The sequence below is a fragment of the Glycine soja genome, chromosome 15 (genome assembly GCF_004193775.1).
Source record: "Glycine soja cultivar W05 chromosome 15, ASM419377v2, whole genome shotgun sequence".
Lineage (NCBI taxonomy): Eukaryota > Viridiplantae > Streptophyta > Magnoliopsida > Fabales > Fabaceae > Glycine > Glycine soja.
This window is the reverse complement of record NC_041016.1, coordinates 49780448-49793248: the sequence shown is the minus strand read 5'-3', so window position 1 is coordinate 49793248 and position 12801 is coordinate 49780448. Positions and strand designations below refer to the sequence as shown.

General features: G+C 36.5%; 1 protein-coding gene across 1 annotated transcript; it reads right to left on the bottom strand.

Moving 5' to 3' along the window:
- Window positions 1–5184: 5184 nt before the first annotated feature.
- Window positions 5185–8163, bottom strand: LOC114385796 (50S ribosomal protein L7/L12-like). The gene is made up of 2 exons (XM_028345861.1): window positions 8038–8163; window positions 5185–6119 (listed from the first exon to the last, which is right to left on the bottom strand). The coding sequence occupies exon 2, from the start codon at window positions 6040–6042 to the stop codon at window positions 5395–5397; it is 648 nt and encodes a 215-aa protein (XP_028201662.1). The 5' UTR covers window positions 6043–6119; window positions 8038–8163; the 3' UTR covers window positions 5185–5394.
- Between the last annotated feature and the right edge of the window lie 4638 nt (window positions 8164–12801).

Genomic DNA, 12801 nt, shown 5'->3' with positions numbered 1-12801 from the left:
ATGTTTTCACGCACCAATCCCTTTCATTCATGGGTTGCTTTTACACGAGCTCTTGAACTGGAATTTGGACCCTCTCCTTATGAATGTCCCAGAGCACATCTGTTTAAATTGACACAGGCCACTACTGTACATGATTATTATGTGCAATTTACAGCTCTTGCTAACTGGGTTCAAGGCATTACGCCAGAAGCATTGCTCGACTGCTTTATTGGGGGTCTTAAGTTTGATATTCATTGCGATGTTATTGCCCAAGCCCCAACCACTTTAATTCGAACAATGTCCCTTGCCAAGCTTTATGAAGAGAAGTATGCTGTTAAACCAAGATCTTATCCTTCCCAACCTTGGCCTAAAACACATAACCATCCCAATAGCCTACCTATTAGCCAATCCATCAAATCCACAAGCCTACCACCACTCCTTCCCTCACCCAACCAGTCCTACCCTACAAATAACCTGAAACCTACAAATGTAAAAAAAAATGACTCCAGCAGAAATGCACATCCGCAGAGAAAAAGGGTTATGTTACACTTGTGATGAACGGTTCACACTGAACCATCGGTGTCCCAACAAACAATACCTTCTCCTGCACATGGACGATGATGACTTGAATGAATTGCAACCAGACCCCCCTGATAGTAGTGCACCTACTGATATTGAAAATTCATTGGATCATCATCTGTCTTATAATGCACTTAAAGGATCTTGTGGGCTCGACACTATGAAATTCCAAGGCTCAATCAATGGAATGCATGTGCAAATTTTAGTGGATAGCGGTAGTTCTGATAATTTTTTACAGCCAAGGCTGGCACATTGTTTAAAGTTACCAGTTGAACCTATTCCTAACCTGCAAGTTTTGGTTGGCAATGGCAACTCCTTAGTGGCCGAAGGTTTGGTGGAGGAATTGGAGGTAAAGATTCAAGGACATTCCTTCAAATTACCTGTCTATTTGTTGCCTGTTACTGGGGTAGATTTGGTTTTGGGAGCTGCTTGGTTGGCTACTGTGGGCCCCCATATTTCTGATTACAGCAAACTGACCTTAAAGTTTTATTTGAACAATCAATTCATCACCCTATATGGTGAGCAACCCAAACTGCCAACTCAGGCACAATTCACTCATTTAAGGCGAATGCACAATACTCATGCTATAGCTGAGTTATTTACTCTACACATTCAACAGCTAGATTCACCTCAGGACCAATGGTTAGATCTTCCTACTGACATGGAACCTGAAATGGCCCTTCTGTTGCACACTTACAAAGAGGTTTTCTCCATACCTTTCGGCTTACCCCCTCCAAGAGCTCAAAATCACTCCATTCCATTGATTCAAGGGTTTGATCCTGTTAAGGTTAAACCTTACAGGTATCCTCATAGCCAAAAATTTCAAATTGAATCCACGATACACGACATGCTGCGCGAAGGAATTATTGTCCCTAGCACTAGTCCTTTTTCTTCTCCTATAGTTTTGGTGAAGAAAAAGGATGGCACTTGGAGATTCTGTACAAATTATCGGGCTTTGAATGCTATTACAGTGAAAGATAGTTTTCCTATTCCTACTGTTGATGAGCTCATTGATGAGTTGCATGGAGCTTAGTATTTTTCTAAATTGGACCTCCGGTCAGGGTACCATCAGATACTGGTGAAGGAAGAAGATAGGCATAAAACAACCTTTAGAACCCATCAAGGCCTCTATGAATGGCTAGTAATGCCATTTGGCCTCTCTAATGCTCCTGCCACCTTTCAGAGTCTCATGAATGAGGTATTCCAAGGTCTTTTAAGAAAATATGTCTTGGTTTTCTTTGATGACATCTTGGTATACAGTCCTTCTTGGGATTTACATTTGCATCACTTGGAGGTAGTATTAAAATTACTGCTCCAACACAGGCTGTTTGCACGGTTATCAAAATGTTCCTTTGGGTTGCAACATATAGACTATTTAGGTCACACTGTTTCTGGTCAAGGTGTGGCAATGGATAAAGACAAAGTAAAAGCAGTGTTGGCCTGTGCCTGCTAATTTGAAACAGCTGAGAGGATTCCTGGGCCTCACTGGGTACTATAGAAGATTCATTAAGGGCTATGCAACTATAGCTTCCCCTTTAACCAATTTATTGAAGAGGGACAATTTTTTGTGGAATCAAACCGCTGTAGCATCATTTACAAACCTCAAATCTGCTATTACTCAAGCTCCTGTTCTCAGCCTTCCTGATTTTTCTCAGACTTTTATCCTTGAAACAGATGCTTCAGGTTTGGGAATTGGGGCAGTGTTAAGCCAAAACACCATCCAATTGCATTTTTCTCAAAAAAAATTGACCCCTAGTATGCAAAGGTAGTATGCTTATGCAAGAGAATTTTATGCTATTACTGAGGCCATTGCCAAGTTTAGACACTATTTACTTGGCCATAAGTTCATCATTAGAACTGATCAACAAAGCTTGAGGGGTTTAACTGATCAGGCTATTCAAACTCCCGAACAGCAAAAATGGTTGCATAAGCTATTAGGATATGATTTCTCTATTGAATATATGCCTGGGAAAGAAAATATAGTTGTTGACTCTCTATCAAGGTCCTTCTTTATGGCTTGGTCTCAACCACAATTATCTATTCTCTCTAATCTTAGAGAGGCTATACTAGCCGATCCTAAGTTGAAAGCCATTGTTGACTTATGCATCACAAATCAGCCTCATAATCCCAATTATTCTATTCGTGATCACCTTCTTTTTTGGAAAGGTAGACTAGTTCTCCCTGCTGATCATGAGATAGTTCAGAAAATCTTGCATGAATTTCATAGTTCAATGCTGGATGGTCATGCTGGGTTTGCTAGAACCTTAGCTAGAATCTCTGCTCAGTTCTTTTGGCACGATATGAATAGGGATATTAAAGCATATGTGTAGAATTGTCTTACTTGTCAACAAGCCAAGACAGAAACAACCCTTCTTACAGGTTTACTACAACCATTATCTATTCCAGATCAGATTTGGGAAGATATCGCAATGGACTTTATAACAGTTTTTCCCTCATCGGGTGGCTATACAGTCATACTTGTGGTGATTGACAGATTATCTAAGTATGCTCATTTTTCTCCCTTAAAGGCAGATTATTCTAGCAAGGTGGTAGCCGAGACCTTCATGAAATCTGTTGTGAAATTGCATGGTTTCCCTAAGACTATTGTTTCAGACAAAGACAAAATCTTCACCAATTAGTTTTGGCAGCATCTTTTTAGATTGAGTGGCACTTCTCTCAACATGTCTACTGCATACCATCCTCAATTTGATGGGTAGTCTGAAGCTTTGAACAAATGTCTTGAAATGTACTTACGATGCTTTACTTATGAAACCCCTAAGGAATGGGTTAAACTCTTACCTTGGGTCGAATATTGGTATAATATAGCTTATCATACTAGTATTGGCATCACACCATTCAAAGCTGTTTATGGTAGAGATCCTCCCACGCTAGTGAAATATGTTCCTATTGGTAATGATCCAGTATCTGTTCATGATCAGCTCTTGCAGAGAGATTATGTCCTTGCTCGATTAAAGCAGAATCTCCACAAGGCTCAACAGTATATGAAAAAGTATGCAGATCAGAAATGTAGGTTGGAAGAATGGAAGGTTGGAGACATGGTACTGGTGAAGCTCCAGCCTTATAAACAACATTCCATTGCTTTGAGGAAGAATAAAAAACTAAGTCTAAGATATTTTGGCCCGTTCCAAATTATTGAGAGAGTTGGTCCAATTGCATATAAGTTGTTACTGCCATCTACTGCTAAGATTCACCCAGTCTTTCATGCCTCTTAGTTGAAACTTTGCAGAGGTGATCACATTCATCCATATGTTCCTTTACCTATTACCACTGATGACTCTTCTCCGGTTATCAAACCCACTGCTATTTTAAAATCTAGAGTGGTTATCAAGGGTTCTCAACAGGTTCAACAGCATTTAATCCAGTGGGAGGGCATGGATGAGTCCCAATCAACTTGGGAAGATCACAGTGCATTGCAAAAAGCTTACCCTGACTTCAACCTTGAGGACAAGGTTGTTCTTAATGGGGGGGGGGGAATTGTGAGCAAGTCGGTTAGAGCAGGGGTAAAAGGGGCAGAAAATGGAATGACTGAAGATGGACACGTGGCAGTTGATCCATTGCATCAGGAAAGGGGAAAAAGTTCAAGGCCCAAAATAGCCAACACTAGGCTGAGTGGTTATGATTGGTCCAGCAAGTAGTATTTAAGTGTTGTTAAGAAAGGGGAAAAGGGTGTGAATGATGATGTGGTTTTCTTTCTCTCTTTCTCTGGGAATCATTCTGTTATGAGCATCAGCTCCATTTCATTTCCTTGTTATTTCTTTACTGCTACTTATAATTCTGCTATAGGAATTTCTGTCATATTCCACAGCAATACAAATACAAAAGAAATTCATAGTTATCCATTTCAATTCTTCTCATTTACACTCTTTACAGCTTATCACTTAAGAACTCCGCAGTTAAGCATATTTAACTTGAAGTAGTTATGAGATGGTGACTTTCTGGGAAGTTTCCTAGAAAGTACATAAATAAAGATAAAATACACAGAAAAGTCTTATATTAATTTGTGGGTATAATCAATGATCTTGAGAACAATAGAATTGTGTCAATTGTCGAGGTCTCAGTAAAGATTACCTTCGGAGGATTCTCATTGGTTGAGGATTCTGACCAATAAAGATGTTGAATGAAATGTCACCATATGAAATATCGTAGAATGAGAGCCACCGAAAAATTGACAATTAAGGGCATTACACTAAACTTCCTCTTTTTACAAACTTCTTTAATAACAAAGAAGCTAAAATCAAATTCATTTGTCATCCAGAAACAATAATGCGAGAACTATTTGTTTTCAAGTAATATTACTTGATAGTTGAGTGTTATCAATAAAGATAGAGGCATAAATTCTAGAGCTCGACACAGCTATTTCATTGCCAGTATCTGTTTGCAGTAGGCATTGTTTGTCACTTTAGAAGATCTTTACAATCGATGTTTAGTTTCCTTCTATGCATGATAACGAAATAAAACTTTCCGGATACGAAATTTAGTTAATAATAGCTTCTTGTATGTTCTGTTCGTATGCTGTAAGTTAATAATAGCTTCTTGAGTTAATTCAGACAATTGGATTTTGCAAACTTGTAGAAAGTAATGTTAATAAATGTTTGCAAATGAATATCGTCCGTGGGAATAATACTTTTATTCCATTGAGAGGGAAATGATGAATAATGTTGCAAACCTGCATAAAATCAAATTCCAGTTTATGCTAAAAAATTAACACAGTGACAGCACTAGCAAAATTTGCAGTATCCTTGGCCAGCAATCTGAAATTTTCAAAATTTCGGACAACTAAAATATTGAAAGCTGGAAGAAACAACATACATCACTTCATTCCATAACAACTTTTGCACCAAGAGCTTTCAATTTCTCTATTATCTGCTCCCCTTCTTCCTTTGAAACACCTTTCTTTATAACAGCAGGTGTTTTTTCCACTAAATCCTTTGCCTCCTTCAAACCTAAATCAGTAAAGCCCCGGACCTCCTTGATGATTTTAATTTTGGAAGCCGCTTCGTAGGACTCGAGTTTCAATTCAAACACAGTTTTTTCTGGCTTTTGCTCCTCCTTTGCTGCTGTTGGTGCTTTCGCTGCCATTCCAGCCAGGTTTCCAGCTCCTGCTTTCATAAATCCCACATTAGGCATCTCCTTCACTCCCATTTTCTTCATCAGAGTGAGACCCAATTCTGCAGCTTCAGCTACCGTAAGAGAAGCGACCTCATCAACAAGCCTGAAAACTCTCTCTGATGGAGGGCCTCGATGATCATTGGGATCAAATGTAGCAGGATCAAAATCAGCTGGGAGACTTCTTTGATTAATTTCCACTTCCTCTACATCCTCCTCCTCTTTCCTCGCAGGTTGACCAAAATGTCTTGAAAATACATTTAAGTTACTAGCGTTAAGCCGCACTACTGTTGGATGAAGAGGTTGTCTACATAAACCATTGGGTAAATAATGCCTTATTCTTGAAAGCAAGCTCATTCTTGGCCAGTAGTGATAATGGGAAATCAGTCCAGTTTGACACAAATTGTGAATGTCTAATCCAATAAATAATTATCCTGAAAGCAGAACAAAACAGAACAGAACATTTTGTTTAAACATTATCATCCAAATATATCTTATATTGATCAAACTTTCAACGAACATAATCAGAAAACCAGCAAAATCAAATCCTAGAATCACAGTATTTGAAAGAAAAATAGATGTGCAGCAAGAGTCCTCAAACATCGCATATCATTCAGAGCAAATTACTAAATCTAAAAGAAAGATGAACCCGATACCATGCATATTTTCTCATGTCATGGATGATTTCATAAAAGCTAACAGTTGTTGAAGCACTTAGAAACCACTGAAGTCAAATATCTTAACAAAATGAAAATATAAGAATAATGATGAGCATATAGGAGAGAGGGCGAGCCCTGGTGCAGCGGTAAAGTTGTGCCTTGGTGACTTGTTGGTCATGGGTTCGAATCCGGAAACAGCCTCTTTGCATATGCAAGGGTAAGGCTGCGTACAATATCCCTCCCCCATACCTTCGCATAGCGAAGAGCCTCTGGGCAATGGGGTAAGAAGTTTTTTAATGATGAGCATATAGGAAACACATGAAACCACAAATTACACAACGAACAAATTCCTAAACTTCCTTCCTCATACCCCCACAATCAAATCTTATGCAGCTTACAAGTTACAACAATTAACACAACAATGATTAGGTGAGATCCATTACATGGATCACACAATGCCATTAAGCTCAGAAGTAAGTTCTCAACCCCCACCTCTTCCCCACCCTAAAAAATGCACATACGAACACCAAGCTATGAAAATAAAGGGAAGAAAATATTTTTTTTTACTTACAAATTAAAAAAATAAAATAGAACCGACTAGGAAAACTAATACAAGCATAATCTGCTTGTAACTCGTTACAAATAAAAATCCGGAACGATATCAAAGACCCTCCTTTGAGTGGATGACACCATCCCATAACTTGCCATTTGATCTGCAACCTGATACTTATAACCAGCCTGTAGCAAGGACGATAGTAGCAACAGCTTTTTCTCAAAAGACTAACCACACATCTAGAATTCGAGCAAAAACACAAATCTTCCTGAAGCCCCTTTCCCAAGCCAACTTTAGACCATGAAAAATACCCCACAACTCCACGAAAAGAATCCATAGAGCAAGCACCGAGCTTAATTGCAAAGCCACAAATATAAACTCCATAGTCGTCCTGACCCCACAAGAAGCACTTCTACCCACATCTGTGACAGACCCACCACAATTAATGGCCACCTCCCCCCTACAAGGAGGTTCCCACCTTATACTCCAACACGCCTAATCGTGGATTTAGAATCCAACATGCTGACTTCAAGAGCAACCACCGAATCCTGAGCCAACGTAAAAATTTTGTTGATAATACCCTATACAGACAACGTGGTATTATTAAAAACCAATTGGTTTCTACTCCACCAAATTTGACTCAACATGATCCCAAAAAAAGTACTCCACCTCAAGCCATGTGTCACCTTCCCATTAGCAAGATTCAAGTGCAACCAATCCTCACAAACAAAGAAATTATCGCACACATGCCCCTGAATCACTAATTCCAAAATAGCTTTAACCGCAAAATACTACACAAATCATTGAACTTTTGCCACTAAGACAGAACATTAAACTTCAAAAGCAACAAATCATTGTTCCAAGGCAATCACTAATAGGAATCGATTAAACCAAATCCAAGATGCTTAAAAACATAATAAAAGAATAAATCCCATTTTTTTATAATATCAATCTTTTACATGTAAAACAAACATCATACACCCCACAATCAAATACAAGAGGAAAAAAAAAAACATTTTGACAAACACCCAAAATTGTTTTCCCAAACTTATGGCTACCCAGAAAGAGAAGAGCTTAAAATCATTGAGCAGAACGAAGAAGCACTAATATGAGCTTAAAATGGAGAACCCCAATTCTTACCTTAGTCATAATCTGAGCTCTCAGTGGCATAACGAAGCCAACGGAAACGCAGTAAAAACTGAAAAGCCTCGTTTCAGTGTGTGTAGGTTTGCAGCAAATTGGGAAAAGAAAAAACCAGAAACAAAAAATTTGAAGACATGGGTTATGGGCTTTAATTGGGTTTTCATTGGGCTAGCCTGAGTAAGTTGTGTCAAACAGTAGGGATTTTTTTCTTGCACCAGCCATTTTTCTTCTACACCCAATATATTTTTATAATTCCAGCATTGCCCTTATGTATAGCCTATACGGATTTGGCAATCCATGGAGGCCCATACGAATTATTAAAAATATATTTTACAAAATGATTTAAAATTAATAGTTCATGCAGGTCTCGAATTTGTGATTTTCACATTATTAGCATTATGATCTAACCAACTAAATTAATAGACTAATTATGTTAAAAAACAAATAACGTCACTATATATAACAATAAATTTTTTAATGTATATTTAATACACATATAAGTTTACACGATAAATTTTGTAACAATTGGTACACATATAACCTGTTACTTTCTAATGTATTTTTTTTACATATATAAATTTTAAATAAAAATCATAGGTTTAAATAAAAATCATAAGTTTAATAAAAATTTATATATGTAAAAAAATACATTATTAGATCAAAATTAAATTACAAAATTAATTATGTAAACTTATATGTATATTAAATATACATTAGAAATTTTAGTATTATATGCAACGACATTAATAATTTTTTTTAACATAATTGACATTAATTTAGTTGGTTAGAGTATCGTGTGAATAACGCAAAGATCATAGGTTCGAGATCTGCATGGCCCAGTAATTTTAAATTATTTTGTAAAACATATTTTTAATATAATAATGGATTGGCAATTTGTAAGCCTCAATCTGTATGGGGTAATATGTAAGGGTATTTTTTATTTTTCCCTCTCATTGTTGGGTGTATTGGAAAAATGTTGGGTGTAGGAAGAAAATCCACAAATGGCAAAGGGAGTTGTTATTGACCTCAATAGTTTTTATTATTGGCCCCTACAATCCCTCAAAATTTCAAGAATACCCTTCCCCCAAAAGCATTACGACATTGTGTTTCCGTTGCATAAAAGGGTTGCGATTTTTTTGCGTAGCCCGAAGTAGCAAAGCCTTGGGTAAAAATAACACTTGGTGTTATTATTGTATTTAAATAGTAGTTTTTAGGTTTTTTGAAGCAATAAACCATCTACGGCCCGCTCTGCAAAACAATCACACCCCCTTTTGTGCAGCAAAAACACGATGTCATAATGTTTTTCAAGGAGGGAAAAAATAGACAACGAAATCATGATTTCATTATGCAAGGGGAGTTAAAAAAATGATAGTACTACAAAAGTGTGATTCCATTGTACAATGTGTACAACAAAATCACAAATCCGTTTTAATTTTGTTCTTGGAAAAAAATGTACAATGGAAGTGTGATTCCGTTGTACATTTTTTTCTCTGAAAAAAAAATACTAAACATAAGTATGATTTTGTTGTACATTGTTTATAACATAATCACTTCCGTTTTAGTATTTTTCCAAGATTTTAAAAGTCTACAGAAATTACATGTATTACATACAATTTCATAGAAATGTCAATTACATATTGAAGTTCACATTCATAAAAATAATGGAATACACATTCAACGTTTGTCATGAACAAAATGCCTACTACATATTTTAAGAAAGGTCTACTACATATTAATACTACATATTTCAATCCTTGGAAAGGTCTGCTATATATTGAGATCCTCTAACTAATTGAAATTGTATTGCATTGAAATCTTGTATGCGTTGATTGTGAGCCCTTTGCCATGAGCAGACTTCCTGTGCATAGTAGCTTCTTCATTGTGGTACAACAAGAGGCAAGGGACAACGATCCTTTAAAAACGAAGCTTCATTATCATACATACAAAAGATGAAGTTAGCGAAAAAAAATCAATATTAGCTTACAAAGGTAAATGGTATGTTTAGTAGATATTATATAATTGCACAAAGTGATTTCCATTGACAAGTCCAATGGAAATGAGGTGGGGCTTTGCTGGCAGGGACTATCAATATCCATGGTGGCAACCCGTTGCAACTCATAGAAAATCAAGTCGCGTGCTTCTCTTGATACAAAGTTGTGCAACTTCTTATACATTAGGGTATTAAACTTGTGCTCAACCACATTTATGCTTTTCTGAAATGAAGCCTTGATAATTGTATGTTGCAAGACAAACATGTTATTTATTGCATCCCAACTACTACACAAATCTCCCATGCTATCATGAAGCAACCTCTTCAATCTAGCATGTGCACCTTCTACCCTATGTTGTAATAAAATGAGAAGTGAATAATTCTTGTAATTTAACAAAATAAAACTTAAGCCAAAAAAATTAATGTCAAATAATTTTTGTACTTATTTGTTGTTGTGTTTCCAAGATGCATGACTTGATTAGCCTATGCTTGTACAAAATTCTCCTTGAAAGGCATCAACCATGTTTGTTGGATATAGTCAACAAATGTTTTATAACATACACATTGGGTTGTAAAGCTCTTAAAGTGTGCATTATATGCTATTTCATATGAAGACTACAACAATAGTTCCCAAGCATCCATGATATTTTGCCACTCTTCACCGTTATCCATGATGACTTTGCATTTTGTGCTAACATTATTTGTAATATGGAACAAACATAACAATTTGGTTGAACAAGGAAACATAATTTCCAATGCATTCATTAAAGCAAGATCCCTATCACTAATAATAACCTGAGACAACACGTTATCTTTCACAAACGATCCTTTCAACTTGCTTAAAGCCCATTCAAAATAATTCATTCTCTCATAACTTAAATAAGCAAAGGCAACAACAAATATCATTCTTGTTGAAGTGATACCAATAATTTCCAACAGTGGAAGATGATACTTGTTTGTCTTGTAAGTTGTATCACAAATCAACATTGTTGGAAATGAATTCAAGAGTTTGAAGGAATTTGGATGTGCCCACATTATATCTCCGACGACATCTTCATTGCCCAGTTGTCTAAACCAGTAAATATATTGGTCGCAATCTGTCAACTTCATCAGATGTTGTATCTCCGTCCTTGGACCCCTTTCTTAGAGATGATATCTCTGACGTTCATTGTATATGATTTTGATGGTATTGAGATTTTTCTGATCTTGATCCTTGATTGTCAACAAAATTTGACCCGGCTTCACCATGTTTTTTGTCAATTGGTTAACCATAGTTTTTCTTCACTACTTAAATGATCTACATATGAATGATCAAGCAATGTTTCCATCACTTTATGGTTATGAAAAACACATTCAACAATAAGTCTCCACCTTCTGTTTCTCACAAACCTCAATTTTTAATTTAGAAAGACACCAGTGGACTTGCACACTAACTTGTCTATGTACTGCTTGTACTTCTTTGCCCCTTTTTCACAACCCAGTATAGCATATGTTTTCTTTTATTTACTTCAAACTTATGAATGACAATCACAAACCCGTGCTTCTTTTCTATACATTGAGCCCAATTTAACAAATCATCATGCTCTTAAAAAATCTAAAAGAATCGAAAAATTTATTAAATAAAAAAACACATACACATAAAAGTCTAATGAAATATACCTTATCAGTCATGAAATAACTAGAAATGTCAAGATAGCTAGGTTGCACCTAAATATTAGTGTCTTCACCACCCACATTTTCATCATTATTATCCATCATGCCATCATTAGGCTCAGCTCCACATAAAAGGTTGGGCTAGTAAAAGAATTGGCTTTCATTATCCATATTTCCCCATCCAACTTGCATTGTAACCTCGTTTGATATAAACATATTCTGATCTATTCACCTACATAATCAATACAAAAAATATAGTTATTTCTATGAAAAAAACATGCACAACAAAATCATGATTTCATTATTTTCAGTGTTGTTGCACAACGGAATCATAGCCAATTATTACTATTGCGTAGGGTAAACTTTCCCTTGTATGAGCCTAACATACTTTACACATCACCTTTCCCTTTTCTCTTAACAGGAAGGCATGTGACCAACTAGGTTCACTATCAGAGAATGGCATTAGGACATGAAATCAGTGCACAAGTACCTTTTTAGGGAGGTATTTCTCTCTCATGAGGATAAATCAGTACATTGGAAACTTTGTGCAGAGGGAGAAAGAGAGTCTTCCTGAAGCTTGAGAAAGATTGCAAGAAAAGATTAGAAGTTGTCAACACCATGAAATTACTCAACAAAGGCTAGTTCATAGTTTCTATGGTGAAGTGTCCTCACACAATAGGACAAGTTTGAATGTTTCTTGTGGGGGAAATCTCATGTTAAAGCCCCCTGTTGATGCCATCAAAATCATTAAAGACATGTGTTCTAACCCTTACAACAACTCAAGGGATAGAAGGATTAAAAAGAGAGGTGCCCACCAGGTGGGATAGATGAATCCCAAACTAAATTAGGAAAGCAGATGCAAGCTTTATCATTGAAGATTGAGACACTCATGAGAACTCAAGCTCAAGTCCCCATTACTACACCTCTATTCCCAACTTGTGATAAATGTAGGATTATGCATGGGCCAAGAAAATGCACTATTGATGATAAGTTAACTGCAACCATGAATGAGATCAACTTTGTTGGGGGTGAGGAAATGATTCTTATAACTAATACCATAACAATTTCAATCAAGGACAAAGCTTCAGACTGAGTCAGGGAATGTTTAGGTCTCAACG

Bases quoted from the DNA above. Each gene is read 5' to 3' on its own strand.
- LOC114385796 (XM_028345861.1), bottom strand. From the start codon at position 6,042: ATGAGCTTGCTTTCAAGAATAAGGCATTATTTACCCAATGGTTTATGT.